The sequence below is a fragment of the Bufo gargarizans genome, chromosome 5 (assembly GCF_014858855.1).
Source record: "Bufo gargarizans isolate SCDJY-AF-19 chromosome 5, ASM1485885v1, whole genome shotgun sequence".
Classification (NCBI taxonomy): Eukaryota; Metazoa; Chordata; class Amphibia; order Anura; family Bufonidae; genus Bufo; species Bufo gargarizans.
This window is the reverse complement of record NC_058084.1, coordinates 140839625-140859943: the sequence shown is the minus strand read 5'-3', so window position 1 is coordinate 140859943 and position 20319 is coordinate 140839625. Positions and strand designations below refer to the sequence as shown.

General features: G+C 41.0%; 1 protein-coding gene across 1 annotated transcript in view; it reads right to left on the bottom strand.

Moving 5' to 3' along the window:
• The window catches only part of SMCHD1 (structural maintenance of chromosomes flexible hinge domain containing 1), a 359476-nt gene that overhangs the window by 24117 nt on the left and 315040 nt on the right, over positions 1-20319 (bottom strand). The window contains exons 42-45 of the mRNA XM_044293563.1: positions 12567-12757; positions 11458-11567; positions 8208-8278; positions 155-326 (exon numbers count right to left, since the gene is read on the bottom strand). Of these exons, the coding sequence (XP_044149498.1) occupies positions 155-326; positions 8208-8278; positions 11458-11567; positions 12567-12757 (544 nt within the window). The remainder of the gene's footprint in view (positions 1-154; positions 327-8207; positions 8279-11457; positions 11568-12566; positions 12758-20319) is intronic.

Genomic DNA, 20319 nt, shown 5'->3' with positions numbered 1-20319 from the left:
CCTACAGTTTATACTACTTCACTTTGTACATTTCTGTTGATTATGTCCCAGGAGAGATCAGCACTAAACTACTCTGTTCACTGGATATGAACTTACTAAATGTAACTGAAACAGGCAAATTGTTGCAAAAAAAGGCTATCATTTTAATACAAACCTATTTCCGCGGAAACAGTTTCAAATTCACTGGGCCGTGGAGCTCCAAACACCATTTTGCCAAGCTGGCGTATAGAGGGTGCTTTATTTTGCACTCCACCAAACTTTCCATTGCCGCGGATTCTCTCTCCATCTCTAGTCAGCAGTGTTGGGCACTGACAAAACTGAACAAGCTAAAATGAAGAAATTAATTAAAAAGTAACATAGTAACATAGTTTGTTCTGCCCAGCAGGGTTAGACATTCATTACAGATCACGTCTGCCTCAGTCTTTGTAGTTTTGAAGTGTTTAGTGTGGTTATAGCACCATCTAGCGGTGTTAAGTTGTATTACACTTTGTTCTTCCTGTTACGAAGACTACTGCATTGTGTGTGGTGCACTGCATTGTGCGAGTGCAAAGCATTCTGGGAACGAGAAGTCTCCAGTCTCAAGGACACAGTACATAGCTGTCCTATCCATGTCTTTTTCTCAAATTCCACCATCCTTGCATAATCATATCTGGTGAGAGATCTACCTTTGTTTCAGGGACATGATATTGTGCAGAGCTGTTGAGCTAGTTGCAATTGTTACTCAGGGATTTGTTATTACTGTTAGCTAACCATGCAATCTTATGTACAGGCAGCCATTTTACCATGTGCCTTCGCTGATGATTGTAAATGTTATAGTACATGCTATGCTTTATACTTAATACATTCTATTTGTATTCTTGTAGTTTTACCATGTCATGTTAGTAGTAAATTTGATTCGATACTGAAAACTTGAAAAAATTATCTACTTCTAAATTTGAATTTCTATACTTTTAAGACAGTGATACCTGTAAAAAGTTATTAACATTCCCAATGTGTCTACATTATATTGGCATCATTTTCAAAATGTAATTTTATTTGTTAGGAGGATGTTAGAAGGCTAAGAAACCACTAATATATTTTTGAAAATTTTCTTGAAAATTTAAAAACCAACTTTAAGGACCAGTTCTGAAGTGACTGAGAGGCTTAAATAATAGAAACCAACCATAAATGACTCCAATATTAGAAACTACATCCCTCAAGGTATTCAAACTGGATTTTTTTTACAAACTTTGTTAATCCTTTCCACAATAATTAAAACAAAACAGAGGTGAAATTTAAAAGTTTCATTTTTTTGCAGATTTTCCATTTTAATCAATTTGTCCTGTAACACAGCAAGGGCTAAGAAAAAAACAAACCTCAATACTGATTACCTTGATTTCAGAAACACCCCATATGTGGTCATTAACTACTGTATGGACACATAGCAGGGCTCAGAAGAGAAGGAGCGCCACATGGCTTTTGAAGAGCAGATTTTGCTAGAATAGTTTTGTGGCACCATGTCATAATTGAAGAGACCCTGAGGCACCCCACAGTGGAAACCCTTCAAAAGATTACCCATTTTGAAATCTGCACCCCTCAAGGAATTTATTGATAGGTGTAGTAAGCACTTTGACCCCAGTGGCGTTTCATAGAATTTAGAAACCTATGGCCGTAAAAATGAAAAGTTTAATTTCTTCCAATAAAATGTAGATTTTGCCTCAAATTTTTCATTTTCACAAGGGGTAACAGGAGAAAAAGCCCCCCACAATTTTTTACCCATTTTCTCATGAATTCAGTAACATCCCATATGTGGTCATAAACTGTTGTATGGGCACATGGCAGGGCTCAGAAGAGAAGTGCCATATGGTTTTTGGAGGGCAGATTTTGCTGGAATAGTTTTTCAGGCTCATGTCACATTTGAGACCATGAGTGACCCCATTACGCTCCTCATGGAATTTATTTAGGGGTTCAGTGAGTTCTTTGAACCCCACAGGTGTTTCATGGCCATGAAATAAAAACTACATTGCATTTCAATTATATGTAGTTTTAGCCTGAAATGTTTCATTTTCACAAGTGATTATAGGAGCAAAAGCACCCCACATTTACTGCTATCTGGGGTTAGAAAGGAATAAGCACCATGTGCCCCTCAGGCCTAGTTTAGCGATTTATACAGCACTGGCCAACAGCAGCAGAGGCGCGGAGGTGAAATCAAATAAAAAGGTTGCCCCCCCCCAAGAAGTGGCTCTATTTTAAAAAAAACCTCCTAGCGATCCCTAAAAGCTTTCCCTAAACTGCTGTGCCCATGTGCACACCCTTAGGGTGGATATGCACATGCCCTTGTGCCTAAACCTAAACACTCTGGGCAAATTCTTGGCAGCAGGGAAAAGGAAAGAGGCAACCTGCTTCTTTAAATCAGGAGGAAGCAAGCGTCTCCCTAGAGGCATAGATAAAACACACAAAGGGAAATGAAGGAGAGGACTTATCTTGAGCAGAGCTGGAGCAGACGATCCACCACAAATCAAGAGCTCCCAGGAAAGAACTATACCCCGCACAGGCCACTGGGGAAGGAGGGATAAATAGCCTCACTAACAATGAAAACTGCAATTTTTCCATGCCATTTCAGTGCCCAATATGATGTGTCCAGTGGGTGCCAGTTTGAAAAGTAAGTCCTATTATTATGCTGTGCTTCCTGGTTTTAGAAACACCCTACATGTGGCCCTAATCTTTTGCTTGGACATACAACAGGGCTCAAAAGTAAAAGAGCACATTTTAGGGCCAATGTGGTGATTTGCAAGGCTAGTGCTGACAATTGTAGAGGCTTTGGGGTGAAATAATAAATGGCATCTGAAGAAGTGATCAAATATTGGAAACTTTATCCCTCAAGGTATTTATTAAGGGCTGCAGTGAGCATTTGCAAAAATGAATGCTTTGCGGACTGTGCAAAGTGAAACTTGCAGTCTTTCCTCAGATATGGTATTTCAATGCCCAATAAGTTGTGCCCAGTTGGTGCCAACCGGTGTGGTACACCACACTTCTTCAAATAAAAGGCAGGTTCTACTGGCTACAGAAATGCCATAAATGTGGATGTAAACTGTATGGACTGGCTTTTGAAGCACTGTTTTTGCTGGAACTAATTTTTTTGGGTGGTACAACACAATTGCAAAGACTCTAAAGTACCTGTACATTGGAAACCCCCAATAAGTGGCACAGTTTTGGAAACTATGGCCATCAAGGTATTTATAAAGGGGTGGAGTGAGCATTTTGACACCACAGGTGTTTTAGAGAAATTAATGAGCAGGGGCAGTGCAAAATGAAAATGCCAAGTTTTCCACAGTTATGGAATTCCAGCAAGTGTCATCTGAGTGTTACACCACACGACTTACATTATTAGGTAGGTTCTACTGGATATACTGCCATAAACGTGGACGTAACCTGCTGTTTGGGTACGCTGCAGTGTTCAAAAGGGAAAGACCACCTTTTGGTTTTGCAGCCTAGATTTTGATGAATTGGTTTATGGGCACCATGTTGCTTTCAAGCAGCCGCTGGGGGACTAGTACAGCCATTTTCTGACCATACAGTTTTTTCTTTTTCACTCAACAGTAGTATAAGGGCTTATTTTTTGCAGCATGATTGGTACAATTTTGAGGTACATACAACTTATAGATTGTAAGCTCTTGCCTCATAGATTGTAAGCTCTTGTTCTAATTAATGACTTGTCTGTTGCTATGCTATTTATGACTGTTTGTACATGAACTCCTGAATTGTAAAGCGCTGTGGAATATGTAGCTGCTGTACCTCAATCAGCTGACGCACTGTCATCCACGAAGATGAAATTAGGTCTGTGTTGTTCATGCAGAGGCACAATGACTGGATTAATTATGTTATTCAAGTAGTATAGGCTTGTCACTGTAACGCACCAAGTTGATTAGTTAGGATCTCAACTGCAGAGTCAATGGACATCAACTATTTACCACACTGCCTAAGTGCTGGCTGTGTGTTTTGTGGCTGCTCAATTTGAACCCCAGGCGGCTCTTTCAGTCTTAGGCGGAGAGGTTGGGGTTACCAAAATCATGTACCGCAATACACAAACGGATTAATTAATGGGGAGGAAGATCTCCTCTTAGTTGCAGAGGTCAGGAGGTATTTTTATAGCAATTCCTCAGGAATATATATTACTGCAATATCAACTCTCACCACCGGGTGGCAACAACTCTTCAGATTAGTATGTAACTGCAATATCAACTCTCACCACTGTGTGGCAGCAATTCTTCAGATTAGTATGTAACTGCAATATCAACTCTCACCACTGTGTGGCAGCAATTCTTCAGATTAGTATGTAACTGCAATATCAACTCTCACCACTGTGTGGCAGCAATTCTTCAGATTAGTATGTAACTGCAATATCAACTCTCACCACTGTGTGGCAGCAATTCTTCAGATTAGTATGTAACTTCCACATAACCAGCGGAGCCTGTTAGCAGGCATGTACTTGCGATTTAGGAATCCTCCAAGAGGAAGGCAGCAGTGTGGAAGTCCGTAGCAGATGGTGGTGAATCCTCCAAGAGGAAGGCAGCAGTGTGGAAGTCCGTAGCAGATGGTGGTGAGTCCTCCCTGAGCTGCAGGGTTCCAGACCCGCATCAACGATTCTGTCCTCTTGTGCAAATGGAGCTGACAGGGTGCGCACTCCATTAATGGAACACCCTGTACAGCCCCTGACTCCTATTTATTGGCCAGAGCGTGAGTGGGCGGCGCCATTAGACAGCCCAGCGGCAGGTGTGTTCCATCACAGTCACTGTACCATTCACAAAGTGTAGGGCAGTTTTGTACTGACTAGACAAACCTGCCCACACTGTAACACCAGTGTTGTCTGGTGACAACAGTGGCTGATGCATAGCGCTCTCCTTGACGTCTCCAACATCATTGGCGGACATCATTTCTGCTCAGCGTGAATTGACTCATCAGTGAACAGCACTGAGGCCCGCTGGTCCCTCGTCCAGCGTAGATGCTCCCTGGCCCATGCAAGATGATTACGCCTGTGGTCAGGTACCCTTGCAGGTCGTCTAGCATGCAGACCACGCTGATGTAAATAGTTTTGAATGGTTTGACGCAACACTTGGGTATCTCACCTCCCTTAAATGTGCCTGAAGTTGTGTGGCATTCCTCACCGGGTACTGCAATGCATTGCTCACAATGAAGCAGTCATCAGTGTTGGATGTGGCCAAAGGATGTCCACTTCTATGCCTTTCTTTAACTCTTCCAGTCTCTCTGTATCTCTGCTGCAACCTGCTGATGACACTCTGTGACACTCTAAGTTCAGTGGCCACTTCCATCTGATAACATCCTGCTTGAAGCCTCGCAATGGTGAAGTACCGATGATCAATAGTTAGGTGTTGTCTTGGTCTCATGATGGATGTCAAAATGTGAACAGCATGAGGAGGAGGACTGCTTAAATACCAATTCTAATTTAACCAGGAAATGTATTGGGCTATTCATGGATCAAACACCTGTTGTGAATTTTAAGCCGTTGAGCTCCTTGTTAGAGAAGAGCAAGTTGTGCAAAAAGTACTGAAACTTCGAACATGTGCATTCAATAGTTTATAGAAGGTCACATTAAGTTAACCTGTAAAGGTTAGAGTGCATTTTAGGTTCATCCTGAAATTTTCACCCACAAGCCAAATACCCCCAAAGTTTTTGTACTGTAATACATTATACCTGTCGGTTGTGGCTTGGCCTCACATAGGCCTCTTTCACACGGGCGTCGCGTGTGAGGGCCGGATGGGATGTGGGTGCGTCGCAGGAAAATACAGGATTTTTCCGTGCGAGTGCAAAATGCGTTTTGCATGCGCGTGAGAAAAATCGGCATGTATGGTACCCTGACCCCAACTTCTTCACAGAAGTTCGGTTTTGGGATCGGTGTTGTGTAAATTTTATTATTTTCCCTTATAACATGGTTATAAGGGAAAATAATAGCATTCTTAATACAGAATGCTAAGTAAATTAGGGATAGAGGGGTTAAAAAATAAAATAAAATAAAAATTAAATTAAACTCACCTCAACCACTTTTTCGCTCAGCCCGGCTTCCCCAGGACCTGGGAGAAAAGGACCTTTGGTGATGTCACTGCCCTCATCACATGGTCCGTCACATGAAGAAAGAAGAGAAGCCGGGCTGCGCGAACAAGTTGATGAGGTGAGTTCATTTTAATTTTTTAACCCCTCCATCCCTAATTTACTTAGCATTCTGTATTAGGAATGCTATTATTTTCCCTTATAACCATGTTATAAGGGAAAATAATAAAGATCGGGTCCCCATCCCGATCGTCACCTAGCAACCATGCGTGCAAATCGCACCGCACTCGCACTTGCTCGCGGATGCTTGCGATTTTCACGCAGCCCCATTCACTTCTATGGGGCCTGCGTTGCGTGAAAAACGCACAATATAGGGCATGCTTCGATTTTCACGCAACGCGTGAAAATCACCGCTCATGTGCACAGCCCCATAGAAATGAATGGGTCCGGATTTAGTGCGGGTGCAATGTGTTCACCTGACCACGGAAAACTCTCCTTGTGGCTGCCCCATACAGTGTAATGTCTCCCTGTGGACCCCATACAGTATAACGTCACCTTGTGGCTGTCCCCATACAGTATATCGTCTCCTTGTGGCTGTCCCCATACAGTGTAACGTCTCCTTGTGGCTGCCCACATACAGTGTAACGTCTCCTTGTGGCTGCCCGCATACAGTGTAACGTCTCCTTAGGGCTGCCCCCATACAGTGTAACGTCTCCTTGTGGCTGCCCCTATACAGTGTAACGGGGGGCACACGGTCGTATGCCATGTAGCCTTACCCCTAGGTAATTGAATCCCTTAAAGTGTGTAGTGCAAAAATGTTTTTGGAGAGAGGGCAGTTGTTTCTTAGGGTTTTACACATCAAGAGCTCTGCCAATGTGAAATGGTGCCTGAAAAACATTCTTAAAAACGGGGTCCCCAAAATCTACACCTTTATTTCTGAGGCTGGTATTTGATTCAAGTAGCTTACTAGGACAACATATGGGATATTTAAAAAAAACTGCAGATTTAGGGTAAAAGAGTTTTGTTTTTTAAAACTTGCTTCAGTTAAAAAAAATAGAGCAAAACTGAAAAAATGTTTTGAAAATGGGGTGACTTATGGGGTATTTCTAATATATAAGCAAGTCAAAGGCACTTTAGATCTAATTTGGCCACCCAAAAAGTAGGCTTTGGAAATTTCTTTAAAAATTTTTTGCTTAAGTTACCTTCTAACAACCACCAAAAAATAAAAGTACGCTTGAAAAATTATGCCAACATAAATTTGACATATTGTAAATGTTAAATGGTTTGTGCAGCCTGTTTAAATTGATGACCTATCCTGAGGATAGGTCATCAATATCTGATCGTCAGAGGTCTGACTGCTGGCACCCCTGCTGATCAGCTGTTTGAAGAAGAGGCAGCACTCCATTGTGAGCGCTGCTTCCTCTTCATTACACTACACGTCGTCTCCCCTGTAGTGGTGGCGTTGTGTAATTACAAGTACCCACTCTATTCAAGTGAATAGAGTGAGGGCTTGTAATTACACTGCGCATCCGAGATGACGGGCAGTGTAATGAAGAGAAAAAATGGAGTGCCGCCTCCTGCACAACCCCTTTAATTAACTTTAATTAAGGTCTAGAAAGCAGAGGAATTAAAATTTTTAAAACCGATAATTTAAAAAAAAAGTTCTATAAATTTTCTATATTTGTAGATTAAAAACAAAGTATATTAACCAAAATTTACCACTAACAAAGTATAATGTGTCAACAAAAAAAAAATGACACCTCTGGATAGGTCATCAATATCCGATTGGTGGGGTCAGACACTGTGGACCCCTGCCGATTACTGTTAGACAAGGAATCGGCGCTCAGTAGCACTGAGGCCTTCTCTCCGCTCACCAAACACAGCTCTGTACATTGTATAGCAGTTGTGCTTGGTATTGGAGCTCAGCCCCATTCACTTCAATGGGGCCGAGTTGTGCCTAGGCCGCGTGACCGATGATTGTGATGTCACATCGCCTAGGCTAAGGTGTGAGAAGGCCATGGTGCTACTGCGAGCGCAGATACTGTCTAAAAAACAGCTGATCTACCAAGCTCTCAGGACCCCACAGGATAGGTCATTATTATAAAAGTTTCAGAAAAACACCTTAAGCCAAATATAAATACGGCAATGAATTTGGTAATTACCTGTTTTCTGTAGTTGTTGGCTGCATCAAGGTTATCTAGAATTATTGTGTCACCTAAAAGCATTCCAAAGACTAACAAAAAAGGAAAAAATTACATGACAAACATTTAGAAAATGGTGAAACTTTCTCATATTAAAGGGAATCGCTTTTTTATGTCTAACATATTTTTAAAGAATTTTTGAATTTTCCATATTTTTAAATAAAAATAATAATAAAATCCTGCAATTTTTGCACTGACCACTATGTCTAATAACTGGCACAACCTACTGGTTTACTGCAGTTAACTCATTCTAATCCTGCCTGTAATTATATCATCTCAGTGTCTAGGTGCCCAGGCTGCTCTGCCTAGTTTTCACTTTACTCCTCCCCAGTCTCTGCCTTTGCCCGCCCTCCAAGTCTCTTGCCTCATCGAGAGGCAAAGGCAGAGGCTGGGGAAGAGTAAAGTGAAAAGAAGGCAGAGCAGCCTGGGCACCTAGACACTGAACGCGCCACTGGGCACTTGCAAGTGCTCATTTGCATATGAATTAAACTTCGTTTTTCCTGCTTGTGCAAGTCTAAAGAAAAGAACAAAGGTACCATAAGAATCCTGTATAGGTTTGCTACAGACCCATGTAAGCACTGTATATATGGCCATATGGAGGTGACAGACTCCCTTTAAGATGAACTGGATGAGAAGAAGGGAGTGCACGGCTCTTTTTCAAGCTTTGCTTTCTCTGAAATGCTGCAGCGTTTCAGAGTGAAAAATTGTTATTTGTCAAAAGGCAGCCTGTCGCTGTTTCATGCTGCCTGTGGTTAGTGCAGCATGAATCTGATGACCAGCTCCCTATAAGATAAATATTGGGGAAACACTACCATGAAAAGTATTTAAAATATAAACCTGATTTAAATGTTTTTGACCTTTACATAAGGGCAACAATAAGATGCCCATAGTCCTTCTGAAAAGCCTACACTGTATACATATGTATCCACCTCTAAGCTGACAAATCATAGGTCTCTACTAGTTTTCAGGACATAAACCAAAAAACCTCCAAACACTAACAACAAGCAGAGAAAGCATGAGAAATTGTGATAAAACAAGGAGAACAATATAAATGTATATGAATGTTTTCACATATATTTCCAGCATCCATAGAAAAAACATGTTTTTGGATTGCAAACTAAAGGCAGATTGACACACAAATGTCAGGCTAAAACAATCATTAATACAAACGATCAGTCGCAAATAATCAGTCTGCGTAAAGGTTCCACAGATCACCTGATGAACAACAAAAGCTCTTGTTCGTCTGGTGAAATGATCTTTTGTACAGACACCTCAATCATCATTTCTGGACAGCAGATTGTGCTACATATACCGTTATGTGCTGCCTACAAACAATGAATGTCTATGAGGACGAGTGACTGCAGCAGCTATGGCTCATCCCCATACAGTGGAGGTGATTGCTGCATGTAAATGTATCTTTTACCTCCACCGATAAGTTAATTAGGGTACTTTCACACTAGCGTTTTTCTTTTCCGGCGCTGAGTTCCGTCCTAGGGGCTCAAATCCAGAAAGGAACTGATCAGTTTTATCCTAATGCATCCTGAATGGATAGCAATCCGTTCAGGATGCATCAGGACATCTTCAGTGCAGTCTTTTTGACTGATCAGGCTTTTCAGAAAACCGTAGCATGTTGTATTTTTACCTCCGGCCAAAAATCCTGAACACTTTGACTGAACGCCTGATCAGGCCTTTTTCCCACTGACTTGCATTAACGCTGGATCCGGCGCTGTGTGTTCAGTCAAACCGGATCCGGCTTTTGCATGTTAAACTCGAAAAATGTGAAAAAAAAGTTAAAGCCCATAAATGGCGGATCCGTTTTTTCCAATGCATTTTTTCATTGTGAACAAAATCCTGATCAGGATTCAAATGTAATCCGTTTTCACGCGTTTTTCTGGATCCGGCGGGCAGTTCCGGTAGCGGATTTGAACGCCGGATTTAAACAACGCTAGTGTGAAAGTAGCCTTAAATCAAATTACTTCTGCATTTTTCTACTAGACTAGACTGCCTTCCTGAAGCTATAACATTTTTTTCTCTGCATTGCCATATTCTGAAATCCGTAACTTTTTTTTCAGTTACATCTATGGAGCTGTGTGAGGGCTCATTTTTTGTGGACTGACTTATAGTTTCTATTGATACCACTGTGAGGTGTGCATGACTTTTTGTTAATTTTTTGGGGTAGGAGGTGAAGCAACAAACAAACTGCAAATGGCAGTTGAAATGGCTGTTTTGATTTTCTTTTTTTACACTATATGGCATTTTTACTGGGCGTAAAATAGGGGCATATTAATGCTGGAGGCGCTGTAGGGGCCAGTGCTGTGGACCGCAAATTGCTGTCTGAAATCATTGGGCACCAACCGTGTACCCACCGTCTGCAGACATATTCACTTGAATGGGGTCCGCAATCCACATCCGATGATCCACACCGCCCAAAATTAGTGCATGGACAGAAAACGGAACAACTCCTTAGTGCTTACATTCTATACTACCATATCACCCGGATTGCGGACCCATTCAAGTGGCTGTTTGCGGGCCGCAATATGGGCACAGCTAGGTGCATGAGCCCTAAGGCTAGGACTACACGACAACATGTGTCATGCAACTTCTTGTCAATGAAGAGTAGCACAACTATTTTTATGATCGTCAATAGTGTCGCAAAAAAAATCCAAGATTTTTACTTGCAGCATGATGCATGTCGCAATGTAGTTGTTCCACCTTTTGTCGCTATGTAGCCCTAGCCTAAAACTAATTACCAGTCTCTCTTTCTCCACCTCCCTCACAAAGTCTGTCTACAACATGTTACAGTTTTTTTTATATGGTGCAGTCACACTGATTTTTGTGGCGATTAATCTTAATGCACTGTATGAATATACCCCAATATGCTCAGTGAGAAACTCAGGAATTTTATAGTCATAATTCTTTTCATACCACACAGATTCTGATCAGTTACAGACCATGCCATGGCCAGCTATAGAGGCAAATAAATACTTCTTTCTCCACTTATCAGACACCACACTACTCATAGGTCTGTCTGCATGCAATTATCCACAATTGCTCTGCCAGCCACAGGAGACAAAAGGCACAAGCCTAGCCCTCTAAGTCCCCTGAAAATGTTTTCTGCACTATGGGTGACAGATTAAATAGGGAAATATCAACACTCAAAGTTTGAGGTGATTATGTATTATGTTTGAATATATTTATAACTATATGTTACCTATTTCACATTGTTCCTTGTTTTCTGAGAATACCAGAAGGTCTCTTGCATAAACTGGATTGCCCGTAGCTTCAAAGCAACTTGCTCCATTACGTATGTGTGGTAAAGGCCTTTAAAGAAACAAATATTATGAGCTTTATTTTCAAGTAGAAAAAATATTGATATACACACAGAGGTGCACCTAGCCTTCCGGCTGCCTGAGACGAAGACTGAATTGGCCTGAGCGGCAAACACCAAATCATACCTTTTGTACCGTTAGAGACCAGCGGGTTGGCTAGAACGGACAGCATCATATGTGGCAAATATAGAACACGGCCACACACAGGTTCAGTTGAGAGTAGTCTTAACTAGACAAGCTTGTATTCAAAGTTACACATAGCTGCATCAACAATTGGTCACTGTTGTACAAGAATGCTGCTACATTTTTCACCAGCAGAACATTAATCACAGTCACACATGGTCGCAGCAATTCTTTTTTCTCCTACACATACAGCCAACTCTTTAACACCTCTCTTATAAGCACACTCTGTTGAGTCTGAGCATGTACTAGCCCCCATGCAGTCACCCCTGTGGTTGCAGTAAAGCTCAGTATCAAGTGGTCAGAGTAGCAATCGATACAGACTACAAATCTTCACCACCCTAAGGCCTCATGCACACGGCCGTTGTTTGGGTCCGCATCCGAGCCGCCGTTTTGGCGGCTCGGACGCGGACCCATTCTTTTCAATGGAGCCGCAAAAGATGCGGACAGCACTCTGTGTGGCTCCGTTCCGCAGCCCCGCTAAAAAATTGCGATTTGCGGACAAGAATAGGCATTTATATTGCCTTCCGTTTTTTGCGGATCCGCGGTTTGCGGACCGCAAAAAACGTCACTGTTGTGTGCATGAGACCTAACCTGTAGCTTCCTTTATGGTATAGCTCCCCAGCACCAGAGCTCCGTGGTGTAAAACAAAACTACATTACTGAACACCATCCGAAACAAAAGACAATTCCACCGTAAAACAATAATTATATGCTGAATAAATTTACACTCCTGTTCTTTATCAAAATTCCTATTCCTGGTCTTGCAGTCATATGTGCTAGTAGTAGCAAAGCATAAGAAATGATTTTACCTTCCCCAGCTTTGCAAACCTTTCCGATAGATTGAATCTAATGGTAGGACTTGTTGTTGACCCTTAGTCTCATCATAAATACGACGGGCAGCCTCAGTCGTCAGTGTAACCACACAGTCCATATCACTAACTAGGTGCCATGAAATTACAATTGCAGCTTGTTCATCTTCGATGCATGCCAAATGAGCAATCTAAATGGACAAAAGCAAAAAACAACTACAATTTACAAAATATTTTACACAAATATTGGTGAACTGTAAGAATGAATGTAAGACTTTGCTCCAAAATACCATTCAGAGATCTGTCAGTCTGAATATAGGTTTGGTGGATGCTGGAAAAAGATACCTACTGGAAAACATAGTGCCTACAGTAAATATTTGTTGGTGGACTGTTAATGGTATGGGGCAATTTTATTCTGGGTTTGGACAAGGCTCCTTATTTCCAGTGAAGAGTAAATAATGCTACAGCATACAGAGACACTGTAAACAACTGCACGCTTCCAACTTTGTGGGAACAGTTTAGAGTAGGCCCTTTCCAGCATGACTAGAAAGTGAGGTCCAAAAAGACATGGTGTGATGACGTTGGTGTGGCAGAACTTAAGTGGCCTTTAAAAAACCCATAATGCAAAATTACGTAACTGTACATCATTTGCATGTAAGAGACGTATGAAGCGGGCTCAAGAGCTTAGCCCGTTCCTTATGGGGCAGGAACCAGCTGTGTAATACAGTTGACAATCAGTCACAATGACTACGACAGGAGATGACTGGGGCCCTGTGGACACGGAAATTCATAGGAAGTCTTTAAGAATCACATAGACAGCAATAGTGTTCTATTGCACTCTATGGTACAATCAATCAAAAAATCGCATATTTAACAAGAAGACTAAAAATTGAAGCAAAATAAAAGTTTTTAAAAATATATAAGAAACAAAAAATATTAAAAATTCAAAGTCTCCTTTCCCAGTTTTAGTGTGAGACTTGTCTAATGTGGGAATCAATACTTTATTGAAGTCTCCTATGAGTATTAAAGCCAAAAATAAACAAAATTGGTATTGCTGCGTCCAAAAATGTCAGAACTATAAAAATAATTTTTACTTTAAAAGAAAAAATTTTTACAGATTAATTTGCTGTTTTTGGTGTCTGCTTTCGGTGTCCCTCCCCCCCCCCCCCAAAAAAATAAAACTAAAAATTTTATAAAAAGTTGCCAAAATTTTTAGATACCCTAAAATGGTAACAATACAAATTACAGCTTGCCCCACAAATAAACAAGGCCTCAAACAGCTGTGTAGAAGGAAATACTAAAATGTTATGGGTGTCAGAAAAATGACTCAGTGCTGACCTGACCTAAAGAAAAGAAAAATGTACGGCTTTTATTCTTTTTAAAGTAGCAAAACATATAGCGCCCCTGTAATCGTACTGACATGCAAAATACGGTTACCATGTCATTTGTGTGTTTCACGGTGGAATAATGTTATTTATGCCAAAAAATGAACGCTGCAAAATTTATTATGTAAAAACTCAGTGGCAATATTGCTGTTTTTTCACATCTCTCTCCCAGAAAGAGTTAATAAAAGTTAATCAGAAAGTTATGTGTAGCCCAAAATGGCACCATTAAAAACTACAACTTGTCCCGCAAAAAAAAACAAGCCCTCACACAGCTACAGTATCTCGCGAAAGTGAGTACACCCCTCACATTTTTGTAAATATTTTATTATATCTTTTAATGGGACAGCACTGAAGATATGACACTGATACAATGTAGTCAGTGTACAGCTTGTATAACAGTGTAAGGCTACTATCACACAAAATTTTGGGGTTTCCGTCTGTGAGATCCGTCAGAGGCTCTCACAAGCGGTCCAAAACGGATCAGTTTTGCCCTAATGCATTCTGAATGGAAAAGGATACGCTCAGAACGCATCAGTTTGCCTCTATTCCGTCTCCATTCCGCTCTGGAGGCGGACACCAAAACATTGCTTGCAGCGTTTTGCAGTCCGCTTGACCAAACTGAGCCAAATGGATCCGTCCTGGCGCACAATGTAAGTCAATGGGGACGGATCAGTTTTCTCTGACACAATCTGGTACAATAGAAAACGGATCCGTCTCCCATCGTGACAGATCCGCCCAAAACGCGAGTGTGAAAGTAGCCTAAATTTGCTGTGTCCTCAAAATAACTCAATACACAACCATTAATGTCCAAACCGCTTGCAACAAAAGTGAGTACACCCCCTAAGTGAAAATTGCCCAATTAGCCATTTTCCCTCCCCGGTGTGATGTGCCTCGTTAGTGTTAGAAGGTCTCGGGTGTGAATGGGGAGCAGATGTGTTAAGTTTGGTGTTATTACTCTCACACTCTCTCACTGGAAGTTCAACATGGCACCTCATGGCAAAGAAATCTCTGAGGATCTGAAAAAAAAAAGAATTGTTGGTCTACATAAAGATGGCCAGGGCAGTGACCCTTTTAGAGATTGAGTGCCCAGACTGCAACCCAAAACCCACTTATTTATCGCAAAGTGCCAACACGGCAATTTAACCTGAATACTACAGTACAGTATAGAATATCCTCCATGTACTATAATATCCTGCCAGCATTCAATGCTCTGCTTGTGCTGTTCATAGTGCGCCCTGTGCTGATAAATGTCAGGAAAAGGCTAAGGCTTATTGGTACACCATAGACGTTTTCCAGGGTGCGGGTGTGGGTGCCCACAGAGAGGGCTCTGCCATAGGTTCGCCATCACTGGCCTAGGTTATAAGAAGATCACCAACACCCTGAAACTGAGCTGCAGAACAGTGGCCAACACCATACAGCGGTTTAACAAAACAGGTTCCACTCAGAACAGGCCTCACCATGGTCGACCAAAGAATTGAGTGCACATGCTCAGCATCATATCCAGAGGTTGTCCTTTTAAAATAGACATATGAGTGCTTCCAGCATTGCAGCTGATGTTAAAGGGGTGAAGGGTCAGCCTGTCAGTGCTCAGACCTTACGCCACACACTGCATCAAATTGGTGTGCATGGCTGTAGTCCCAGAAGGAAGTCTCTTCTAAAGATGGTGCACAAGAAAGCCTGCAAACAGTTTGCCTAAGAAAAGCAGACTAAGGACATGGATTACTGGAACCATGTCCTGTGGTCTGATGAGACCAAGATAAACCTATTTGGTTCAGATGGTGTCAAGCGTGTGTGGCGGCAACCAGGTAAGAAGTACAAAAACAAGTGTGTCTTGCCTACAGTCAAGTATGGTGGTGGGAGTGTCATGGTTTGGGGCTGCATGAGTGCTGCCAGCTGTGGGGAGCTACAGTTCATTGAGGGAACAGTAAATGTATATTTTGAAAAGGAGCAGTAGTATTGAGCAAAAAAGAGGAATAAACAAAACCATCCTCTAGAGCATGAACCCCCCTATTGAAATAACAAAGTAGTCCAAAATGGACCAAAAGCACGCCACATATAAGCTAAACAGATAACTCTGTGTAAGGAGGTCATTAGGGTCTCATAGCTTTGCCAGGGCATACTAGGGCCAGTGCAGGACTAGACCCTATATTTACAAGGTGTGAGGCCAGTTGGAAGACAACATCTATAATTCCTGCAAAATTGAATTGTGATCTATACAACCTGTTACGGAATTTGATGCATATCCTGCCATGTCCATGAACTGATGTGATACTGGATGACAGATAAAGGCACGGCAGCAAGAGAACAGAGCCACTACACACCTACCCTGATCTAAAGCCACGTCCATACTCTATTGAACCAATGGACCCGTAAGAACCATTTATATCTTTTACCTACACACCTTACTTAGAGTTATCTGTTTAGCTTATATGTGGCGTGCTTTTGGTCCATTTTGGACTACTTTGTTGTTTCAATAGGGGGGGGATTGATGATCTAGAGGATGGTTTTGTTTATTCATCTTTTTAACTACTATAATATTAACAGCTTATTAACAGCTGAGTTTTATTCAATACTACTGTTCCCTTTCAAAATATACTTTAGTCAATTGCGGTAGACTGAGGGAGGTACATCTTGTACCCCCTCAGAGGGGCACATCTTTACAGATTTTTGGTTCTTTGTACAGGACATGGCTGGATTTCTGACTGCGGGTCTAGACAAGAATGTGTGGCTAACCAAAGCCAAAGTGTTTTTTATCTGAAAATACATTTATTCAGAAGAAATATACCCCAACATTGAATGGAGCTTTTTATAAACTGACTACACTGTATAAGGAACATATTATTACCTGGTGGGAGGTGCAAGGCCTGGAAAGTTACATCAAACAAGGCATTGTACCTTGTGGCCTGCAGTTTACTCTAACTCCAGCTAATCGCTGTAGAAATCCCGAACTTATGAAGAAACGGGAGAGGGAGGGCGACTAATAGCTCCCTCCGATTTATGCAGCTATTACTGGAGGAAAAGAGGATTACACTAGAGCAAGCAGAAAATACATTACATGAGCAAATAGGAATAACCAGGAAATTTAGTCAGGAACCCAAATTTTTTATTTTTTTTTTATTTCAAAAATTTATTGGGAAAACTATAAAACATTTACAATAGAAATTTTTACAATCTCTCAATTCTTAGTGACCCAACTAATTATATATAGATATAAATATATTCAACTCATCTTTTCGTTACATTTAGAAAACCCTCCCCTCCCTCCCCCCTAGTCTGTGGTGCGTCAAAGTAGGACCCCTATAAATGAAACAACTTGACCTCAGCTAGTCAATCCTCCAACCACCCCATATCCTATTCCACTGGTCCTCAATTTCCCTCCGTTTATATATAATTTTCTCATAGTTTTTTACCTTATCAGTTAAATTTATCCATGTATTTATGTCTGGAGTGGATCGGGCAAACCAGGTCCGACTGATCAAAACTCTAGCCAACATCAGTATTCTGCTCAGGAAGATCTTTTGATACTTGTGATTTTTTAGTTTGGAAAGATCATTAAGCACAAATACTTGTGGTTCAAAAGGAATTCGAATTTTTAGTTTATACATAATACAATTATTAATACTATTCCAGTAATTTATAAGTTCTGGACAGGTCCATATCATATGGAGAAAGTCCGCTCCTGCAGTGTCACATTTGGGGCAGTTGGACGTGTCTCTTAACCCGCATTTATTCATCCATAGGGGAGTAATATATAATCTGTGACAAATATAGAATTGTATTAGAACATGGTTGAAGTTCTGGGATAGTGAAACCAAATTCCCAAAAATATTCTCCCACCCTTCTATTTGTAAATTCGGACAATCCGCCTCCCACGCTTTTTGTCCTGGTGAGTGTGTATCACTAAACCGTGCCTTAAGTAATAACTTATATATATTTGAAATTTTTGTTCTAGAAGGTGTACCCCCTACCCAATCATTCAAAAAAGATAAATTATCTATATCCAACAGCCGCTTATCATCCAAACTGGATAGTACAGATCGCAATTGAAAGTACCTAAACCATGAAAGGTTTCTTATATTATGTGTCATTTCTATAAAAGATTTAATTTCTCTATCTTTAACTACCTGTGAAATATATAAAATTTTATTCTTCTGCCAAAATGTGTCAGCTGCAATTTCATCTAGCCTTTGTAAATACAAATTATGCCAGAGGGGCGTAAATGTAAGTGAACCCTTAACCTTCAACCATGTCCTAGTTGTAGCCCACACTTTCAGGAGTAGTTTTATAGTCTCTCTGTAGCCTTGCTCATAACTCTTCAATAGGCCAGATTCCAACAAGGTAAAAATATTATTGTGGGCATGGCTAGTTACCAACTTCCCCAGGAGTGTACTGTTCTCTGATTCATAGCACATCAATAACTGGGCTGCAATAAAGTACCCTTTAAAGTAGGGGAGATTTAAACCCCCACACTCCACTGATTTATACAAATATTCCAGCTTAATTCGAACTCGCTTTCTTCCCCATATTAAATCATTAATTATTCTTTCCATAAGTTTAAAATGTTTGTCTTGTATCCAAATAGGTGTATTCCTGAGCACATAAAGAAATTGTGGTAATATCACCATTTTAACTAGTGAAACTCGATCAGCTCTAGATAGGGGAAGTTTCAGCCAGATTCCTATTTTAGCTCTAATCTTTACCATTATGGGGATCAAATTAAGTTGTACAAAATTTTCGACCCGAGGCGATATAGTCAAACCCAAGTATTGAAAAGTATCAACAATATCTAACTGTGTGACAGGAACCTCTTTCTGTGGCAGGGGGTCTATTGGGAGCAGACTGGTCTTGGCCCAGTTTATAAGAAGACCAGACACCTCACCAAATACTTTAACCATTTGAATAATCCTAGGAAGAGTAATTTCCGTATGGTCTATAAAAAACAGAACATCATCTGCATATAATGAGATACGGTCTTGTGTTCCTAGCGTACCGAATCCTTTAACCTGATCATCCTGCCTGATGGCCATCGCAAGGGGTTCGATATAAATATCGAATAACAAGGGAGATAATGGGCAGCCCTGGCGGGTGCCTCTGTTTAAATCAATACTACTACTCAGAATTCCATTAAGACTCAATTTTGCCCTTGGAGATCTATACAGTAGCTTAAGAGTACGTATAAACCTTTCTCCAAAGCCCATCCTGGCAAGAACCTTCCAGAGGAAACGCCACTCCACCCTGTCAAAGGCCTTAGAGGCATCCAATGACAGGATGGAGCGGGCGGTCCCCCCAGGGGCCTGGATATTAGAAAAGAGCCGATGTAAATTATGATGTGTACCCTTATTTTGGATGAAACCGCTCTGATCCGGATGGACAATGGAGGAAATGACCCTAGAAAGCCTTGTAGCCAGGACCCTCGCAAGAAGCTTTACATCTGCATTGAGCAGTGAAATTGGTCTATAAGATTCTAAATCTAAAGGGTCCTTGCCTTTTTTTGGAATTAATATTATTGTAGCCTCCATCATTGAATCTGGCAGCATCCCATCCTCCATTGATTCAGCAAAGACCTCCAACAGTCTGGGAAGAATACAGTCCCCATATTTACTATAAAATTCATATGGAAGCCCGTCTGAACCAGGAGTGGAGTTAGCTGAACATAGTTTAATAGCTCCCTCAAGTTCCTGAATTGAGACCTCCAATTCTAGTGCTTTCTTTTGCGTCTCAGTAATAGTTGGAAATTTGATCCTGTCTAGATAGAAATCTATCTTATCATCTGTAATGTTGGGGTCAGCTTTATACAGATCAAGGAAGTAATCAAGAAAGGCCTTCTCCACCGGGCCCTGTCTGGTGACTATCCTACCATCACTCAATCGAACCTTATCTATATGTTTTTTGGGTTGTTGATTGGAGATTACTCTGGAGAGGAGTTTACCAGGTCGCCCTGACTCTGTAAAATATTTTTGCCCTTTAAAGAAAAGGTTCTGTTGGGCCTTATCCAATAAAAACTTAGCATATATTTGTGTGGCTCTTTGCATATTTTCCCTGTTCTTCTCCGTCTTGTTCATGTGAAAGGATTCTGTCGCCAACACTACATGTTTTTCTAGATTTTTCAGTTTTTTTCCATATTCCCTTCTAAGATTCTTGATATTACTAACCATCAATCCCCTCATATACGCCTTAAAGGTATCCCATACCACTTGAATTTTTGCTGAGCCATAGTTAATATCCCAGAATCGGCCTATTTCATTTCGAATTATTTCATGTGTCTTTATAACTGATAGCCAATAAGGATTTAGTCTAAAGGGAGGTTTTGGTGTATATCTTTCCTGAGATAAGCATAATTCAAGTAATAGTGGAGAGTGATCAGATAT